The 21,925-nt window shown below is 43.6% G+C and overlaps 1 protein-coding gene across 1 annotated transcript; it reads right to left on the bottom strand.

The window, feature by feature from the left end:
• Positions 1 to 1,707: 1,707 nt before the first annotated feature.
• LOC148337824 (uncharacterized) lies at positions 1,708 to 5,513 on the bottom strand. The gene is made up of 7 exons (XM_088292634.1): positions 5,484 to 5,513; positions 5,156 to 5,206; positions 5,009 to 5,050; positions 3,811 to 3,852; positions 3,672 to 3,698; positions 3,113 to 3,166; positions 1,708 to 2,572 (listed from the first exon to the last, which is right to left on the bottom strand). Exons 1-7 carry the CDS (start codon positions 5,511 to 5,513, stop codon positions 2,495 to 2,497), a joined length of 324 nt encoding a protein of 107 aa, XP_088148760.1. The 3' UTR covers positions 1,708 to 2,494.
• Between the last annotated feature and the right edge of the window lie 16,412 nt (positions 5,514 to 21,925).

Below are 21,925 nucleotides of genomic sequence, written 5' to 3'. Positions count from 1 at the left end.
ATGCAATGCAGTGCATACCCAGATGTACATGCTTGATGGTGTGAACAGATGGAACCTCAGTCGATGCTCCCAAGCTTGCAAATTTGAGCTATGATGGAGGGAAACTTTAAGTCACGCGTTCTAGTACCATCTTTTATTTTTCTGGTGACTATTTATTGCAGGTGAGCACGTTACTGTGGCCGATCTCCTGGCACAGACCAACAGAGGAGCTCTTCTAAAGAAGCATACTAACATGGCTGACATCCTGCCAGAGGTCTTAGTGGAGGAGCAGGAGGATGAATATCCAGATGTGACAATACCACAAGCTTGGGAAATTTCAGATTTCAGGTTATGCCCCATTTTCTCAGGTATAAATATCTGAAAGGTTTGATCATCTTTTTAAAAACTGGAAACTTAATTTTGTTAAAATTTAAACCACTATTGTTATGGTCTGTCTTTGTTGTTTTGGATTTTGGACTTCAGTTTCTAGTCTCTTTTTCTTGTGAACCTTTGTTTGCATCTGTTTTGTTAGGTTTATTGTGTCCACCTGTGCTTGGCACGCCACTCCCTAGTGTTAGCCAATCAGCTCCCTTCAATCTCTTGTGTCTTGCCCAGGTGTTCCTTGTTGTTTCGTCAGTTTGTTTGTATTTCGTTCCCTGGTTTCCTTTCAGTCCATGCTGGAGCATTGCCCATTGCCCTTGTCCATCCCACGTCCAAGTCCTTTACTGAGTGTTTGTTTCTTTGATCTGTGTTTGTTTTGAACTTTAGTACTAGTTTGGTTAATCCTATTCATCATATCATAGTGTCCTTTTGTTTTTTTTTTGTCACGTAAACACTTTTTTGTAGTTGTTTAAACCACTCCATAGCTCATTTCCCTGCATTTGGGTCCTCCTTCACCACAAATGCCTGACAGAATGTTCCAACCACAATCGGACCCAGAGGAAGCAGGCAATATGCCTGCGAGCCCTATCAGCCTGACAACCAACCCTTTCATGCGCGTTGTGTGTTTTCCTCCACGCCTGTTCCTCTCTCTTCGTCTCATCTTTATCTCACAGTACCCAACCAGTAGTTTTTTTTTTCTTTCATCTGTGCGGCCCAGTCCAAAGCGGCCTGGTGGTTGGGGATCACTGCTGTACAGGATCATCAGTGTTGAAGAGGACACTGTCTTCTCTCATTTTCTTTGCTGTCTTGACAAATACACACAAACAAACAATACGCCAAAAAGTTGACAATTGACAGAAATTCCCAGAAATCACATCACTTCAAAACACTGTTACCGGGCAGTAACAGAGAGGGTGGAGCCTTTTGAGGTTTTATCAGATTTACATCACACTTCGTTCATATTGGCCATTGAGAAGAAAGTAAGAAATTTGACGCATAAAGGCTAGTACATTTAGTGTACATGACTGGACTGAGATCACGCACCGCCAGCGCTCGCCGCTTGGTGCGCTGAAGCAAAGGTGGGAGAGGTGAGGTGTATTATTTAGTTTTTTATTCATCAAAAAGTGGGTAGGAGTACATTTTTGTTGTAAGAATATAGTTTTTTTTTACTCAGTTTTTTTCTAGCTTGTTAAAAACACACACACACACCCCTACATGTTTCTTTGCATTACAAGGACGATTTTTCCAAATCAGACATGATTATGTATTACAGGGAGACCCCTTTCTGCTTATCCTAGAGAGACGGGACTTGTGCCTAAAAATCTTTTTTTGGGTCGTCCAGGAGAATTTCACTTCAAAACTTGAAAAAACACAATCTAACAGAAAAAGTAAAACCTGAAAAAAAACGTCATTATGAGGTCACTGATAATGAGCAAAATAAGCCACACCCATGACAAAAATAGTAACTGTGATAACCAACTCACATTATAAGGTCAGTGTCAACAGTCAACACACAGCAAACCTGTCACTTAAGTGACTTGAAGGGCATAACTTAATGAGGCTTGGCTTTTACGCATACACTAAAAAGACTCACCTGATGAGGATAAATTGTTTTGCACATTGACACTGAAATGCAAAGCCACACCAGGTCTTGAGCATCATGTTATAAAATTACAATTTTAAGACTGACGAGCATGTTAATAAAGCATGCTTTGAATGTCAGCAGGTTATCTATATCATGTACAGTTTAATAATAGGCAAAAAAAAGATACAAACGGGGCAGTAAACGTGGACTCACGGTTTAATGGCATGATACAACTCTATGCTTAAAACAGCTCTTTAAATTTTCAACGGAAAAAAACAGAATACCAGGCTACTCACTTGCCACTTTTTTGTGATGATTAACGCCATGCTTAAAACAGCTCTTTCACTCTAAAAGAAAAAAAAAAAAAAACTGAAAACCGGGCTACTTACTCACCACTTTTTTTTTTCAAGGAAGTGCCACGATTTCTTAAAAAATCCCGAATATTTTGTACAGTGCGATTTGCTAAAATGGGATGTTCCGCTGTCTTGCATGGGTCACACTGTACTTTACTCGCCAATTTGCCCTCCTTAATTATGCCTTGGAAATGCTTCATGACCGCAGCAACTTCAGCTGACGACCACGGGTGCTTTTGCTTGCGTCTTGGATCCATGACTTCATTTGTGAGGTCTATTAAAAAAAAAAAAAAAAAGACAGTTATTAAAAACAAAAGATACCGTGTACAACAACAGAAAAGACGATATCTTCCCTTTATACCAAAAACCTACTATACGAAAAGTCACAGTCATTGTTAACAGTGACTCCCAACTTTGATCAAACCAAGGCACGTTTTAAGTTTGAAAAATCTCATGGCACATCCCTTAATAAAAATGCCACAAGATGTGAATACATGTCATTTATATACTTTTTGTCATCTAATCAAGAACCTTTCTTTGTTCTATCACTATACATCCCTGTAATAGATGGTATAACAATTATTCATTATTTGTTATTTTTTTTGTCACGGCCATTCTTCTTTGCCGATGATTATGAAGCTAGTTGGCGGCGATCAGTTAGCCTCAAATTGACACCGCATCTGCAATTGGCATATTGTCAAGTATGCATCAGAATTAAGTTAATAAATTTGACTCAACAATAAGCAATTTGTTAAGAATTACATGAAATTTACAAATGGACATTCTACAATAATTCTGTGTTTATGTAATTTACCCTGGTGTTCAAGATGCTTTGTTTTCCCCTTGGCTTTTTGGGCCTGCTTCTGCCCTGAAAAAGTTAAGAGTATCAGGGTTAAACAAAACTCTGATGTTCACTGTTTTACCACTTGTTTTCTACCTTAAATTATATTTATTACATAGAATTACCAACTTCAATGAAATATACATTTATGATCAGTGGCTTGAAAAATGGTTTTGGGCTGATGCACGAGTCAACATTTGATTGGCCAGCTATCTAACTGATACAAAGTATCACTGTATTTGATGAGTGTAAGAAAAAGCATTTACTTCTTTATAACGTGTATTTATGATACAATCTGAGTTTTCTTCAAGTTATTAAAGTATATACTTACACCTCACATCGAGTTATTTTTTTTCATGTTTAGGAAGTAACTGGATGCCAAGCAGTCAGCCAATTCTACACTCATATACGTGAACAACAGACTTAATTCAGTATCAAGGCCTATTTATGAAACAGTAATACCATACATTTTGGGGTTTTGCTTGATGAAAAGCAATGCACCAATAACTGCATTCCCAAAATTAAAATCCACCTGTAGACGGCCCATGTGCAGAGTCATCTGTAAATGAAAAAGTATTAAAAAAAACAATGATGTTTAGTGACATGAACTGACATGAAGTACATCAAACAATAAATAAGCATGTTATGGGATAGGAAGTTGAGGATAATACCATATGTGGCTCCTGGAGGTTCCCCAGGTTGCCAAGCCGTCTCTGTTAAACAGAATTGGACAAAACAAGTGACCTTTCTTCATGCCATTATTTAATAAAAGACACCATTATCATACCATCTCACATTTTACAATGCTGTCCTTCTGCATCTCAATGTATTACCATTATTATTATTATAAATGTATTTCAGTTAGAGGAATTATTATAATTGTCAACATTGAACCCCTGATCTACCTAAGAACAATTTCAGACAGTAGTCCATTACTGCATCGGTTACTCAGTTTTACAGTGTCATCTGTTCCTTATAAGTCATGTTAGTTTAAGTAAATGCATGAGTTGACAAATGGCACCAAATTAATGAAATACAACTATACAAAATCAAGATAATGCTTTCCACTTCCTCGCATTGACTGACCAGCTAAGATTGATGTAGTTCTATTTTTGTTTGTTTGATGTTTTAGTGTGTGTATAAATAATTCATCATAAACAGCATATATACAGCACCACATTTAAGTGTACCTCCGGCAGCCCATTTCGAGGTCTCGATCATTTTGTAAAGTTTGATGAATAACTAGTGTTCCCTTTTTTGTGTCTATACTCTTATTTGACGAACCAATCCTCAAGTTTAATTCTAATACAAGGCGCCCTCTTCGGAACAGACGTTGACTGCCACCACTTGCTACAAAGTGATAGTACATAGACCACGTGTCTATGGATGTGAATCTGTCAATTTTTTTCATACCGTGAATATGGCATTCAGACCTGGTTATTTATTTTGTTATTTAAGTGAAACATAGGCAACCTGACCCGCATTACAGATTGGCTTCCAACGCATGCGTTTGGTATTATGCACAGCGCACCAGCCTCATCAGACAGAGTCAGCAAAACATGGATCTGTCAGTGACGATTGATAGAATGCGCAGTTCTGTTAAATGGCAAGACTATTATTCATTAACTATTAATAAGATCAAACCGTCACATCAAATTGGAGAGACGGTTGGGTCAAGATGGTTTTTGACAACTGTATATCTCGCTCTACTGCTTGCAGGCAAGCATAGTTGTATGCGTTAGCTGCCAATGTATCTTGACAAATAGGTTACAAAAGCTATTATAATCTTGTTTAATTACAACCAGTCTAACCAAAATCGCATCTGGATGCAGTTTTTCCTGATAAACCATGCATATCTTTCCTACTGACCATCACTCCTACTTGTAGAGGGTTCTTTTCGTGCAAGGACATCTGTGAGTGGAAAAATATTTTAGAAAAAAACCTAAATTGTAAAGCTTGCGAAAGAAGCAGCGAATCATACAATAAATGAGAATATCAACAGATGACATGTCATACCATATGTGACCCCGGAAGGTTCCGCAACAGGCTGCCACGATGTCTCTGCTCCTATGGAAAGTGCAACATAGATCAATGTAGTTTTACAACAGAATTTGAACTGAAGAAGATACTCTTTACGTTAGATTTAGTTGTATATATGGTTTAATCCTATAGTTGTCAGCCTCTTTTTTTTTAATTTACGCATATTATTAACACACTTCAGTTAGTAATGCTTTCTAAATGCATGTTTTGTTTGACCATCTGAGAGTTAGGAAATTCTTTCATTTCATACTAAATGTGTGACACAGAAGTACAGCATTGCATTAATATTTAGTCATAACCATACCTCTGGAAGTTCCTTCGTGTGGAGAGTCATCTGTGGGTGGAATAATTACAAAATATTTAAGAAAAAACAACTTGCTTGAGACGATTGTCCAACAAGCACCAAATCAATCGTTCAGCCCGAATACTGTAAACAATTTGATGGAAGCCAGCTTTCCTACATTTAGCGGCACTTGAGATGTTACAATAATCACAACATTGCAATACAAGTATAGCACATGGTTGCATTGAGCACGGTTGAAATCCTGAATACCAGCTGAAAAGAAATTCCTTCATTCCTTACTTACCCATATTTTCCAGATGAACAGGGTTGGGTTCATTTTCCTCACCCTCACTCTCGGCACTCTGTTCCGAAGCTGTCAAGTCAATCGTATCTGACAAATATGTCCCCAACAAATATGTTAAACATTAAAAGCAAGGTGAAACAATATATATTTTTTTTACGAATATGTACCTTCAATGTCAATCTCTTCGAGTGTTTTACCCTGAAGACTTCCAAGGGATCCTTTCTCCATTGCAATAAGTAGTTTGGATATTTTGGCCAGCTGGGTTGTAGCCTATGGCAGCCTGTAATACTCTCTGTGGACACGAATATCATGTCCGAGAAAGTCAGCTACTTGGTCCAGCTCGTGGTTCTTGAGGTTTAAGGACTTGAGACAAGGTGGCAATATGTTTGCGTAACTGTGTTGACCTAAGGTATTCCGGGTTTTGAGCCCCACACTCATTCGCATAGGTTCTTAAACAGTCCGGTCCCCTGTAAGGTGTCAAACAGTTGGGTCTTGCAAACAAAAAATTGTTTGCCTCTGGAATTCCACATTCTTTTCTTTTGCTAATGAGTCGTGTCAATGAATTGACCATGTCTGACGACAGCAAAACAGCAACTTTACGCCCTCTTTTTCCCCTAATTTCTACACGACTGAAATGTTTGCAAAGTTTTTGTTCAAATTTGGTGAGGCCAATTGCCACATCTTTATGTAGGCCAGCTGTATCTCTTTCTAGGAAGCTCTTCAGTTGCATTTTTTAAACTTCCCCTCCTCGTCGCCGGTTGAACAGAATGATTTGAGCCAAAGTTGCTCTGCACAGGTCACCATAAATCTTTGGTGAAGGTTCCTTGTCCAAGCGGTTAGATGCAAAACTTACAGTATTTTCCAGATGTCGATGGAGACATTGCACATCTTCCGTAAAGGGTAGAGTGCATGGCTTATTGGAATGCTCCTCACTTAAGGTGGCTAAAGCAGTGTGGGAGACAAATTCTGACCACTGAGAAGAATATAATTTTTGAAAGGTCTCCGTTGAATTTTGCATCTCTTTATCACCAGCCATAAGTGCCCTGCAGTGCAATACGTCCGATAACTTGCGCAATGAGTGACCCAACTTCAGTGCAAGGCTTGGTGTTTTATAACTGTGCTTCAAGTCGTCAAACCCTTCTTCACAGCTTGAATCACAAGATGAAAATTGGATGGTTTAACAGCTTCCTCCAAGGAAAAGATGAAAAATTCCGTACGCAGAATAAGAAGAAGTCTGCCAACTTCTCGAAGCTTCTGCCGGATGTATTCATACTTGGTTGGATCTTGACCATGCTTATTAAAAAATGATTGGGGCAACTGAAGAATCGAGAAGTCTCTTCGCACAATAGCAGAGACGTCATCATCTTTCATAACACTCAATAGATTCCATACACCTTGTGATATTGTTTGGCTGTGGAGGGAATCAGTCATTTTGGCCAAAGACAAGACTCTGTTTTTTCCTGCACCAGTACTCTTTTGATGTTTTTTTGAGCAATGTCTGGCATGCCGCCACAACTCCCTTCTAAGGAACATTCCTTGGCAATATATGCAGTGAACATAATGTTTGGGATCATTTTCAATTTTCTTGGATTTGCGCTTGACTTTGAGCAATCCAGTCCCACTCTCCATCACTGCTTTGTTATGTTCATGATTCCCTTTGTTCCTGAGTTTCTCCAACATTTTTGCACGTTCCATAGATCCTTTTGGGAGAGCCAGAACTTGAGCAACATCCACACGTCTTCTCATGGGTTTTTAGGTGGCGGGCAAATTTTGTTTGAGGTTTTTTACAGATATAGCAGTAATTTTTGTTATTTTCTGAAGACGATATGTTGGAAGATTGAATCAGTTCTACTTCCATAGTTCCCGTACAAGCTTTAAAAGATGATTCTCCTGTACTGCTCTTCTGAACTTCAGTCCGAACTCCTCCTTCCGCTTAGGCTTGTTTGGCTTCTTCAAAAGTCCTCTTAAGATGCTTTGTACCATCAGTTTGAGTAGTGTTTATCCTGTCACAAAAAAACGGGTTCCTGAGATCCTGAAAGAGCCTCCATGAAGGAATCGTCCGAACTACTTTTAGAATCCGGAACATATTCCTCCACTGATAGTGAATCCTCACTCGAACTGGAAACATCATCCAACTAATATTTAAAAAAAAAAAAAAGATGTTGATACTACATACACATAATATATACATACACATACCGTATTTTCGCAGTCATAAGGCGCACTTAAAAGTCCCAAATCTTCCCCTATACTAACACAGCCCCCTATACTAACACAGCGCCTTGTACGGCAACTGCGCTCATTATATGGACAAAGTATCACTCGCGATCATCAACCCTTTTACTCATTGGGCTGTTCGGAGTGCATGTTAGCACACCCTGCTGGACAAAGTGTGAGTTATCTACGCTTCAAAGTGACCATGACTATACATTATGTGACTATGGTGTTTGGGTGATGTTGTGGGAGAAAGCTGGACAAAAGGGCAGCTGTCCACAATGTTGTAGTCTGTCTTATCATTTATGTTATTGCAAGCAAGAAACGTCCCAGGTTTAGACAACAGACAAAAAGCCCAAAGCATAACAGCAAATCTCTCTAAACAGCCATGCAAATCTCTCTACACAGCCATGTGATTTGGCTGAGTCTGAGTGGCTCCCAGAAGGCATTGCTATATCATTTTGTGTTATTTTTATTTCTTTTTGGTATATTGATCGCATGAGAGATACATGTTTTGTGTTAATCTTATTTCTTTGTTTCATTGTTTGCTTGTATGCTGAGGTTTTTTTTTTTTTTTTTTTTTTTTGGAAACCGTGACTCTAAGGAGTGTGGTGACCAGTCAAGTCCCTCCCCTGACGTAGTCTTGTAGACTATTGCCATGATACCTATTATTGGTTAGAGTCATTGTTAATGATAGCAATTGTCAATGGTGTCATGGCAACTGGCCTTGAAATGTGGCGATTGCTTATGGTATTGAGGTAAAGTGAATTGCCATGGGCTGAGTCAGCGCGAGCAGCTGAGCTATCATTCATTCATTCATAGCTTATCAGCCCATCTTTCCACCCAGCGAATGGCAGTATCGGTGGCATCTCGTAGGTCTTCTTCTGAGCACCTTGGGCCTGCTGGGCAGTGTCGAAGCAGATGGTCGAGGGTTTGGATGGCTTCGCCACACTCGCATCTTGCTGAGTCGGCGAATCCCCATCGGTGCAGGTTGTCTCCCGTCTTGGCAACCTGAGAGCGCGCTCGATTGAGCGCGACCCAATGTTTCCTTGGTAGGTCTGAACCACGGGGTAGGTGTTCAGAAGGGCTAGGTACACTGATGTTCTGGTACTCGTAGCTCTCCTGCCACCTGGTGTTACGGTAGTTCGTAGGTGTCCTTGCACCAAGTTCTCTAACGGTGTTGAAGCCACGTCGTGAAGGCAGTCTTGCTTCGATCTCCTGGTGACCGAACAGAGGGTGACGATGGTCGTCCAGCTGCTTCTGACGTTCGATTTTACTAATTGTCTCCCTGCGGATGACAGGAGGGGCTATTCCTGATAGAGAGTACAAAGCCGGGAGTGGTGTTGGCTTTAAAGTGCCTGTGATAACACGGCAGCACTTATTCAGTTCAGCATCGACCTTGGAAGCGTGACTTGAACGTGCCCAGACTGGTGCACAATATTCAGCGGTGGAAAAACACAGTGCTAAAGATGATATGCGCAAAGTGTCTGCATTTGCACCCCACTTAGTGTTGGCTAAGATGCTGACTAAGTTGTTGCGAGACGATAACTTTTTTCGCAGCTTGGACACATGTTCGCTAAATGTTAGCGATCTATCCAGAGTCACGCCAAGGTATACTGGGAATTTGGTTTTCTTCAGGGGGCCCCCGTCCCATTTGATGTTAAGCTCTCGCTTAGCGAGATAGTTCTTTAAGTGGAATGCGCAAGATTGGGTTTTACCGGGGTTGGCGTTTAGAAAATTGTCCCTGTAATATTGTGAAAGTTTTGACAAAGCAGATGTCAGTCGCTCTTCAACAACTTCGAAGGTGTTCGCCTGTGTGGCAATGCAAAGGTCGTCGGCGTATATGAAACGTCTGATGTTCCGGAACTCTGGCTGGTCATTTGTGTACAAATTGAAGAGCGCAGGTGCAAGCACAGAACCCTGGGGCAACCCATTTTTCTGATCACGCCATCTACTTTGTTTTCCACTCATCTCGACGAAGAAACGGCGGTGTTTCAGGAGAGACTCAATAATCTGAACGATGTTCTTGTTCTTCATGACTTTCGCCACTTTAATCATAAGCCTCCTGTGGTTAATTGTATCGTAAGCGGCGGAAAGATCGACAAAAACTGCCCCAGTGATCTTACCCTCCTGGAAGCCATCTTCAATGTACTGTACCAAGTTTAGTACTTGGCCACAGCAGGATCTTCCAGCTCTGAATCCGGCTTGGTCACGAGAGAGGTGTTCCTCAACTGTCGGAGTTATTCGTGAAAGTATCAGACGTTCATAAACCTTGAACAGGATGCATAGCAGACTAATAGGCCTGTAGCTCGATGGGAGAGATGGATCCTTCTCTGGTTTCAATAAGGCAGATACCTTTGCCTTACGCCAGATCTTCGGTATAGTCTTGGTGGCTGCGCAGTTGTTGTAGAGGGTGCGTAACCACTCTTGCGTCTTGTCACCAAAGTGTAGGATCATATCAGGAGATAACCCATCAAGACCACACGCTTTGCCAAGCTTAACATGCTTAATTGCATTAATGAGTTCATCTGGGGTGAATGGGAAGAACTCCTCTGTGCAATTTTCCATCGTCAGACGCATATCAGCTTGCATAGCCTTTAGGTATGAGCGTTCACGGGTGCATGGTTTCCCATTCAATAGTAACTGTGTTGCTACCTGGTTTGGTGTTACTTGCGCACACCGCTGCTCAGGTTGCGAGTTACTATTAAGCTTGTTGATGGTCTTCCAAGCTTTTTTGCTATTATGCGTCATATTGATTGATGTCACAAGATTTTCCCTTCGTTCTTTCCTTGCCTCCCCTAAGGAAGTTAGTAGGGATTCACCGAGGTCGATGGTCTCAGCGGCGAACGGGTCATTTTCGTATGCTCTAGTATATTGAGCATAGAGTTGTTTTGATGCATCATCAAGTCCAGGGACATACTGCTTAAAGTATCCTCTTGGGATCTGTTTCTTTGCTGTACTCCACACCAGAGAGGTGAAAGCATCGTAGTGTGAGGGTTCAGCTGGAATTACATCAATTTGGGAATCGAGATCTTGCGTGAATCCCTGCCAGTTGGCTCTACCGTAGTTGAACCTCATCAGTGGTTTCGACTCGATAGGTTTAACCACTGGCGAGAGTTCAAGGACAAGCGGTCGATGTTGAGACCTGGGGACTGGCTTACCAAGGGATTTCTTAAATATGTTATACCCTCTTTTCCACCTTGCGCTATGGAAGGATGGTTTATCCTTAGCTGAGTGGAGGAGAGAGAGATCGTTTGCCAGCGCCCACTCTTCAACTCTCTCACCGTCTGAGTTGTTAGGGGGGTAGCCCCAGGTGGTATTGTGACTGTTGAAGTCTCCTATAACAACACACACCTTGTCATCAAGGTTCGTATTGGGCCAGCAAAAGGGTGTCGGTGGAGGCTTATACACAGAGAAAACTCTGATCGAGTCAGTCTCCAGCATCAAGACCTCAACTCCGTTGATTGAGAGGTTGTCACTTCTTTTTACAAGCGAACAGTCACGCACAAAAATTGCGCTACCGTGGGTCTGGCTTTCTTGAAAAATAACAAGGTGCATCCCATTTATCTTTGCTGGGGTTGCCGCCTTGTGCGTTTCTTGGATGCAGACAATGTCGGCATCCATCTGGGAAATCAGTTCAGCCTTTGCAAGGGACATGCCCTCCGCGTTGAAGCTGATAATTTTTAGCTTCGACATCTCAGCGGTCGAGGGTCGATTCTTTTACCACCGCTGGATTTTTGGATGGAATGAGATTGTAGCAATCGGTCTCCGGTTAAGGATTACGAGGGACACCACGGGAAGGTTTGCTACTTGTCCCCCTGAGCTATTGCTATGCTAGAAGCAGCTGAGCTAGCGCCTTGTAAGGCTACAAGGCGGCGTGCCCAGTATATGCTTCAAAGACTGAAATAGCACCCTCAACAGGAGTTGCGCCCTTTGAGGTGACTGCGAAAATACGGTAATATAATATATACGTACACATAATATTATATGTATATATATATATATTCGTCAAATGAATTTGCCAAGGGTAGGGGGTCTTTACTGTCAGTCAGTATTTCTCTTTTGTAACAGGAAACATGCCATACGCCGGAGCAAACTAGAAAAAAAGAGGAAAATATTAGGAACCTAAAGGTTGTGCATATACTTATGATTATTATAAATGTACATTCAGCACATTTAGCCAAAAGATGAGATGATGAGGATGGTAGGTAATAGAAGTAATAAATATATGCCAGATGCCCTGCAATAGATTTTGTACATTATGTTATGAGGCATCAGGCACACCAGACAACAGTTAGCACATCCGCAGCACAGTGCTGAGGTCCAAGGTTTGAACCAGGCTCCTGCCTTCCTGTGTTGACTTTGCATTTTCTCCTGGTGCCTGTGTGGGTTTTCTCTGGGAAATAATCATGGGTCATACCTATTGAACCACCTAGACTAAATTATATGCCTTTCGCGAAAGTATGACAGTAGTATTCATTTTGGTGGATTGGAAAAGATACATTTCAAATACATATACATGCAACAAACATCAAGACAAAATACCCACCTTTACATTGCAAAGCAATCCATTTTAATGCTGAGAAAGGTCCATCACAAAATGTGCATTTGTCCAAGCTGGATACGACAGAGGATACCACCACGTGCTTACACTACTGTAAGATAAAATGTGAATACACATCTGAAGTCCTCCATAAATTAGGAAAAAAACATTTATCACTCAAGTGCATGATCTTAACCCCCACACTGCCCTTCTCACAAATGTTTCATTTGTGCCAACTTTTTTTACATTAAGTCCCATTCACCTCTGACATGCAAAACTGCTTGAAATTTAGGCTATTGTTGAGAACAGAAACTTGTCAGCCAATTCGAGAAGGGATTCCAAGAGTAGCAGACAAAACTAAAGGTTCAATGAGACATGCTGAGAAATTATATATATATAAATTATATTGTTTTACTTCAATTTGAAGGAATCAATTTGAACCAGATATACTTAAGCAATATTACAAGAAAATGTTCCCCAAAAAAGTAATTTATTCTGACACCAAAAACACAGTTTCCATCATTCAATTAAAAAAAAACGGATACTATACTCTCATTTTCTTTGCTGTCTTGACAAATACACACAAACTAACAACACGCCAAAAAGTTGACAATTGACTGAAATTCCCAGAAATCACATCACTTCAAAACACTGTTACCGGGCAGTAACAGAGAGGGTGGAGCCTTTTGAGGTTTTATCAGATTTACATCACACTGCGTTCATATTGTCCATTGAGAAGAAAGTAAGAAATGTGACGCATAAAGGCTAGTACATTTAGTGTACATGACTGGACTGAGATCACGCACCGCCAGCGCTCGCCGCTTGGTGCGCTGAAGCAAAGGTGGGAGAGGTGAGGTGTATTATTTAGTTTTTTATTCATCAAAAAGTGGGTAGGAGTACATTTTTGTTGTAAGAATAGTTTTTTTTTACTCAGTTTTTTTCTAGCTTGTTAAAAACACACACACACTCACACCCCCCCCACCCCACACACACACACACATATATATATATATATATATATACATATATATATATATATTTGTCCTTGTCACCGGTGTCTTTAGAAGTTAAGCTACTCAGCTCCGATCCCACCCTCGTCCATCTCATCACTTCAAGGCACACACGCACCCCCTCGCTTCGTCCTGTTCCCTGCTTCAAAGAAACTCCCAGCCTGCTTTGAATCACAGCTCTTGTGCTCAGTGTTTCTCATTAAAACTTATTAAACTTGAAACATGGACTTTCATCCTGTTTCCTCTCCGCTTTTGGGACCACCTCCAGAAACATATCGTTAGTCCCAACATTAACACTCTTTTTAGCTTTGTCTCGGAATAGTGTTTAACACATTCAAATACAAGCAGGCATTCAAAATGTATTTTTTCATGAACAAAGATGTAGAAACAGAGACCTTACTCCTCAAAAGAGTAACATGTATATATATGTCATCTGAATCAATGTGTTTTCCCATGTTAGTTGTGAGAAGTAGTAATAATACATAATAATTGACCAATAAAATGTTTTATGAAAGAGCATGAAGTCAGAATACAATGAACTGACAAAAGCAGGGCACTAAATACAATCAAACCTACAAAGACTTGCACCTGGATGAGACAAAATGCAGAGGGAGCTGATTGGCTAAGACCCCAGGTGCACCCAATAACTTAACAAGACAAAGAGACAAAGGAACACAAGGGAAAAACACAGAATTCTAAACCAAATAACACACCATTACAGTAAATTTTTAGTCATTTATGTAAGGTATTTTTGTTTCTGTAATTTGTTTTAAATGGCATTAGTTATTTTATTTTAAATTGCGTTAAAAGTTTTAGTTATTACGCGCTACATACATAAAGGTCTTTTTTTTGTTTTTTGTTGTTTTTTTTGTTCATCCACTGTTGTTTTCCTTTTTCAGTGTTTGACTTTTATGTTATGACTGATCCAGTTTCCGTCCTGGTTGTGTCAGGGTTCGCCGGTAGGCGAGGTGGGGAAGGACCCAAGGTGCGAGGAAGCAGGGAAAAAGGGTAACTGAAAAGGGATTTATTAAACGAGTGAAACAAAGACAAACAACGTGGCAGGGTGCAACAAATAACAAAGGGCAAACTAAAACACCAACAACAACCACCAAATATGCATCCATGGTAATGGGTGTCCACATGTTGGATGTGAGGCTCAATGCTGACCTAGTTGACACGAGCTCTTTGGCCCTCTCCATGGACTCTGAATTCTGCTTATCGACCCTGGTTTTCAAAGCTTAAACATATAAGATATATACACATATATTTTAAAACTGGACATATAGCTTTCTTTTTTTAATAACCAGTCATACATACCTGTCTTGTGGGGAAAACATAGCTCGGGTTTAAAGCAGCAACACGCTTCCTGAACCGCTTGTTCGCCACAACAGAGTAGGACTGTGAATCCTAGTTGACCATGTTAACTAAAGCATCATCCACAGTAATAGTCATGTACTAATAAGAAAGTAATATAGAATTAAATTTGTGTTGGAAAAAAAAGATTATCTTTAATACTGCAAAGCGAATTTAACAGTATCTTTGTCAGGCTGCACCGGTAGGCAAGGTGGAGGAGGACCCAAAAATGCGTAGAAGCCGCAGAGGGTAGCTCGAAAGGGAATTTATTGACAAAACAGGAAGGCAAACGAGGGAACTGGACAAACACAAACGTGACGGGGTGCGAAAATAACAGGAGGTGAACAGAACGTGACTAGAACGAAAAGTGACGGGGAGCAAGGACAGTGACAAGTTACAAATGAACATGAACGTGAACGAGATTGGGATGAACGAGCAATCGGGGCAAACGCGTATAGAGGGTGTAGAGGGAGCAATGCACCGACGCCAAGCAGTCGGCACGGGGTGTTTAAATAGTCCGGTAATTAGCAGTACAAATGAGAGTCAGGTGGGAGGCTAACGGGGAACCGGTATGTGCGTCTCATCAGCCGGGCGGAAACGAGCGCTGGCGGAAAACGCCCCCACTCAGCTGAGAAAACAACAACACAAAAGCATGGCATGGGACGTGACCAAAATAATAACCCAACAACCCTGACATGACCGACACGGGTCATGACAGTACCCCCCCTGAAGGGACAGATCCCAGACGTCCCAAAGACAGACTAGCGAGTCCCGACGTGGCCATTCAGGCGGCCGTCCGGGTGGCCAAAACTGCAAGTCCAGCCGTGACCATTCGGGTGGACGTCCGGGAGGCCAAACCAGAGAGTCCAACTGTGGCAATTCAGGCGGACGTCCGGGTGGCCAAAACTGCAAGTCCAGTCGTGACCATTCGGGTGGACGTCCGGGAGGCCAAACCAGAGAGTCCAACTGTGGCAATTCAGGCGGACGTCCGGGAGGCCCAGATCGTCACATGGAGTGCGCTGCCGAGGCTGACACGAGAAGCGGCGGCGGATCGCCGGGCGCAGCCGAGGCAGGAGCTTGGAGCGGCGGCAGGCCGGGCACAGCCGAGACAGGAACTTGGAGCGGCGGTGGGCCGGGCGCAGCCGAGACAGGAACTTGGAGCGGCGGTGGGCCGGGCGCAGCCCAGACAGGAACCTGGAGCGGCGGCGGACCGTCGGGCGCAGCCGAGACAGGAACTTGGAGCGGCTGTGGGTCATCGAGCGCTGCCGAGGCCGAGACGAGAAGTGGCGGCGGTTCGTTGGACGCCGCCGAGGCAAGAACGAGACGCGACGGTGGGTCATCGGCCGCCGTCGAGGCAGGAACCTGGAGCGGCGGCGGGTCGTCGGCCACCACCGAGGCCGAGATGAGGAGCGGCGGCGGGTCGTCGGCCACCACCGAGGCCGAGACGAGGAGCGGCGGCGGGTCGTCGGGCGGCGCCGAGGCAGGAACGAGAAGCGGCGGCGTGTCGTCGTCCATCGCCGAGGCAGGAACCTGGAGCGGCGGCGGGTCGTCGTCCACCGCCGAGGCAGGAACCGGGAGCGACGGCGGGTCGTCGAACGCCACAGAGACAGAGACGAGAAGCGGCAGTGGTTCGTCGGGCGCCGCCGAGGCAGAGGCGAGAAGCGGCGGCGTGTCGTCGTCCACCGCCGAGGCAGGAACCTGGAGCGGCGGCGGGTCGTCGTCCACCGCCGAGGCAGGAACCTGAAGCGACGGCTGGCCGTCGGGCGCCGCCGAGGCAGAGACGCGAGGCGGCGGTGGGTCGTCGTCCACCGCCGAGGCAGGGACTTGGGACGGACGCAGGACGTGCGCCGTCGGAACATGGACCCGGGGCGGACGCAGGACGTGCTCCGCCGGAAACTAGGTTTGGGGCGGACGCAGGGCGTGCTCCGCCGGAACGTGAACTTGGGACGGACGCAGGGCGTGCTCCGCCGGAACGTGGACTTGGGGCGGACGCAGGGCGTGCTCCGCCGGAACAGGGACTTGAAGCACTGGCGTGGCGCCGGGACGGGGCTCAGCAGCCGGCGGGGAGCCGGGACGGGGCTCAGCAGCTGGCGAGGAGCCGGAACGGGGCTCAGCAGCTGGAGAGGAGCTGGAACGGAACTCAGCAGCTGGCGGGGAGCCGGGACGGGACTCAGCAGCTGGCGAGGAGCCGGAACGGGGCTCAGCAGCTGGAGGCCTGGTCTGTGCAGCCGACGTGGAGACGGCCTGGGTTGCTGCAGCAGACGTGGAGGCGTCGGCGGACCAGGCGCAGCCGAGACGGGGGACCTGATCCCTATCAGCCTGCCGCCATAGGGATTCAGGGGAACGGGAGACATGAGGGACCGAGACTTTGGGGGCTGGTGAGCGTGGACTATGGAACGCCAGAGGAACGTGACCAGGTGCAAAAACCGACGGTGAATGAGGTGAGCGAAGTGGCCGTGATTTCCGTGATTTGGGGCGTGAAGCGCGCGTGGTAGAGTGGGAGGTGGACTCAAAAAACTCAAAAGAAAATGGTGTCAGGAATTGTTCGGGGGGAGGAAGGTGACTGGTCCTAACTGATTCCGGGTTGCGCTGGGCGTCTAAAAGGTTGTAGATGTATTCGAAGTCGTCCTCGTGATCCGAGTCGACCAAAACGTGGGGGGCATGGTGCACAAAATCATCTTCTAACTCGGAAACAACAAAAACGTGAGGGGGTGCAAAGGCATGGTGCTCAAAATCATCTTCCTGATTGGACTCAATCAAACCGTGAGGGGGTGACAAGGCATGGTGCTCAAAATCATCTTCGTAATCGGAGTCAATGATGAGGTGGGGAGGTACGACAGGTGGGTAGTCTTTAACATTAACACGAGACGAAGGGGGAGAAACGGACGAGGTGCAAAAAACTGATCCTACGTGATGGGTACGGGGTTGGTCGGCAGACTAATGAGGGTGGTCGTCCGAGCGGCGGCGTTAATGACGCCGCCGTGAGCTTCTCGCTGGGCCCTTTTTTGGTCGGTGCATACTGTCAGGCTGCGCCGGTAGGCGAGGTGGAGGAGGACCCAAAAATGCGTAGAAGCCGCAGAGGGTAGCTCGAAAGGGAAATTATTGACAAAACAGGAAGGCAAACGAGGGAACTGGACAAACACAAACGTGGCGGGGTGCGAAAATAACGGAAGGTGAACAGAACGTGACTAGAACGAAAAGTGACGGGGAGCAAGGACAGTGACAAGTTACAAATGAACATGAACGTGAACGAGATCGGTAGTGATGGGTCCAGCGACACCGAGGCGTCGATGCGCGCGCCGAGCTTCCAGGGCAAACCCTGTGTCGGTGCGCGTACTGCTTTGAGAAAGTCACGTGACCACTACCAGAATCGTGTCGACACAGCGGTCGCGCGCCAAACTGTGTTCATAAGGAAGCGCATCTGTCAACAGGATGGACGCTCAAAACAAGCATCGAGTTATTGGCGCATTACTTTGCGTTAAATATCCACAAGATGGAAGACGTCACTGTTGATGCGCACTCAGAGGTGCAGCGCTATATGTCCGCAGGACACGTTGCACGTACGGAAGACCCGCTCTTATACTGGAAGTCCATGGAGGCAACGTTCCCTCACCTATTTATATTAGCCACACAGGCGTTGTGCACACCGGCCTCTTCAGTGCCTTGTGAGAGGATTTTCTCAAAGGTGGGGGTAATTGCCTCAAAAAAAGAAATAGACTGAATAACAAAACGCTGGAGAAACTAATTTCTTTTGAATAAAAATATTGAATTACAATGAGTCCATTGTCATTCACAACACTTTTACTTGGGCATTCAGACAGATGTTCTCTTAATTTATCAACTGCGTCTCGAATATCAAATATTTTCTTTACGAAATTGCGTGTATGTAAAAACAATGTGAAAGCAAATGCCCAATCAGAATCAGAAATCGCTTTGTCATTGTACTCGAGTGTGCAACGAGATTAGAGAGCTCCCCTCTCCAGTGCAATACAACAATAATTCAGTTAAATATATAAATTAGATAAGAGAATAATTAGTGCGATGGAAAGTAATACGAAATAGGATATATAAAAACACATCACGTCGCTAATCAATGGAATTGGATAAAGTTAGTTTGACAGATCAGTGTCAGATGACCCTGTCAAATGTTTCCTGCAAGTCCACCAGGTGTCAGTATTCAGCAACACAGTGTCAACACAGTGTCAATACATTGTGTCACTGTGTCGAAACGATACAGGATGCCTCATCTACCCATCACTAGAGATCGGGATGAACGAGCAATCGGGGCAAACGCGTATAGAGGGTGTAGAGGGAGCAATGCACCGACGCCAAGCAGTCGGCACGAGGTGTTTAAATAGTCCGGTAATTAGCACTACAAATGAGAGTCTGGTGGGAGGCTAACGGGGAACCGGTGTGTGCGTCTCATCAGCCGGGCGCGACAGGGCGGGAACGAGCGCTGGCGGAAAACGCCCCCACTCAGCTGAGAAAACAACAACACAAAAGCATGGCATGGGACGTGACCATTATAATAACCCAACAACCCTGACATGACTGACACGGGTCATGACAATCTTTTTTTATGTGCTTCTCTTTAATCTCAGCAACTCATTTTATGATCCAGTACTGCTGAAATGGTTAGCAACAGTGTGAGCAAGAAAGTTCATGTTTGAACTACACGTTGACATTTTTCAGGAATTCCCACTGGTGAAGCTGATTCCCCTCAGCGGGATTCGAATGGTATAGGATAAAAAGTTCACGGAAGCAGACTGGAGAGGGTTTATCCATTTGGGAATAAAAACTCAGACAGACGCGCAGCCCTTTTTGATGTCGCTGATTTTTAAAATGGAATTAAATTAATTGCATTAAAATAAATCCACCCACAAGTTATACATCATAAGCAAGTTCTTTAAAAGACTTGATGTGGTCCAAGCAGTGTTCGTTTCGGAAATTGCACACCTTTTCTCACATTCTAAGAATAATTACAATAATGGCATCTTTACATGTCCTTCGCAACAAAACTGTGATTCACATGACCTCTCCCCTATTTCTTCACAAAGTGCTGGACTGAAAGCATCAAGACCTTTGCTACTTGTTGGTCAACTGAAGAATATCACTTTGAGAAGTTTTCTCTTGAAGCCACTGAGCCGAGTCTGTAGATAAGACCCTGTTATTATCACACACTCAAACCTTTGCTTCAAATTAAGATAGTGGCCGTAAACAATATGCAAATTCCATCTTACACTGTGCCAAGCAGCCACTCAGACTCTGAACATATTCATGATGTCTCCTTTAAGGCAATGTGCATTATGATTATGAGTCACGGTGGGCCTCTCCCCTGTCCAACCCAATTGCACCCAATCTCATTTCAATGGAGAGTCACTGTTATGAAGTAATCCGTCTTCATATTTCTTTTATTTTCAACTTAGATGTATGACAGAAAGCAAAAAGCAAGGTCCTAAATGAGGGATGATTTATTTGTGGAGTTAAGAAGTAAAGTTTGGGACCAAACTTTTTGGCAGAGGTACGCATGCTGAGAAATTACTTAAGATAATGAATGTATCACTAAGGTTAATGGTGGTCACTGCTGTAAATAAGCCGTATTACACCATTAAGCTATCTTCTTTCCTGAATTAAATAAACAAATAAATATATGCAATCTGCTTCTTTTGTACATATTGTTACTCTAATGGTGTTGGAGCAGTTTTCTTTTGAGTAATGCAGTTTGGCAACACCACCACTAGGGCAATTGATGACGTCAGCACTGGTTGCGTTCATCCATCAATAACGAATGCAGGACAGGTGGGGGAACGCTGGTCGGATACCGTTTTTCAACCGCACTTACTCAAGATGCATTATTTATGTACAAACTGGAAGATAGAAGATAGTATATTGTATTGATTACCGCATATGCGCGTATGGTTTTGATTTGAAGTTTGGAAGACCGTAGCCATTGATTTATTTATTTGATTTACTTGACTTCACGGCATGACATCTGGACTGAAATGACTACGATTAAGACTAACCCTTGACTGTTTGACGTGACATACATAACTACACATCAACATCAAGACCAGTGAAGCCGAGCGAACGTCATCGCAACTTCAACCCATGGTGAGTGAGTGCGCGTTAAAACTTTCTTTCGCCAGCGTATCATTGAAGCGGCAGTAACAAATGGTTTCCGTATTTGTGTTGTGTCAGCAAAAGATGCTTAACTATGTTTGACATTAATTATTCTTTGTGGAAAATGAGCAAGTGTATTTACCACAAGATCTGTGCCCGTACAATGTCAACCTGGAAGCCTCACTCCAGCTTCGGGTGTGGAGACGGGTTCTGACTATTTCTTCTGCCGATAGACCAAAGTGCATTTCAGAGTAACCAACAACCCACCATTTTTGGAATTATTAGAGTGGATACTGGAGAGTGTTCTGGTTGGGGACTACATGATAATGAATTCATTAGAAATATAGAAAAAAAAACATCTGAATAATATTGTGTTTCAAATTAAAGACAAATTTAAAAACCCAGAAAATCAAAACATAACAAAACAAATATAAAAGCTGCAAAGCAATATCATATGGTTGGCAAACTTCAAAGGTCACGCGTCAATAATAAATTGTGAATAAATGTTTTGGAATATTTGTTTTGAAAATCACATTATCTTAAATTATCTATCTGTAAGCATCCCATGACTTTTTACACCCAGTGAATAAAGGAGGGTGGTTTCCATTTCAGGAGGATCAGCTTCTGAGTCAGAAGGGATGAGGAAAGCAACAGCATATTTTTGATAGGCGCTGAGGTCATGTTGATTTGGGATAACACCAAATACTGCTGTTAAGGGGTTCGGATAAATGCGCCTGTCGCAAATATGTGGAAAAATCCTCAAGATTGCATCCCAAAACCTACTCAGGTGACTGGTTGCATCTCGGGCATCCATCATCAGAGATGTTTTAGATCTTGGCCACTTCGGCTTTGGTCAGGTACGACCAATGAAAGACTGAACTGGATTAAACTGTGATGATTGCAAATACATGTTGAATGA

Source organism: Idiotropiscis lumnitzeri, chromosome 4, assembly GCF_059441095.1.
Source record: "Idiotropiscis lumnitzeri isolate Australia: NSW breed Sydney's pygmy pipehorse chromosome 4, RoL_Ilum_1.0, whole genome shotgun sequence".
In the NCBI taxonomy this organism is placed as follows: domain Eukaryota; kingdom Metazoa; phylum Chordata; class Actinopteri; order Syngnathiformes; family Syngnathidae; genus Idiotropiscis; species Idiotropiscis lumnitzeri.
This window is presented reverse-complemented; position numbering and strand designations above follow the sequence as displayed.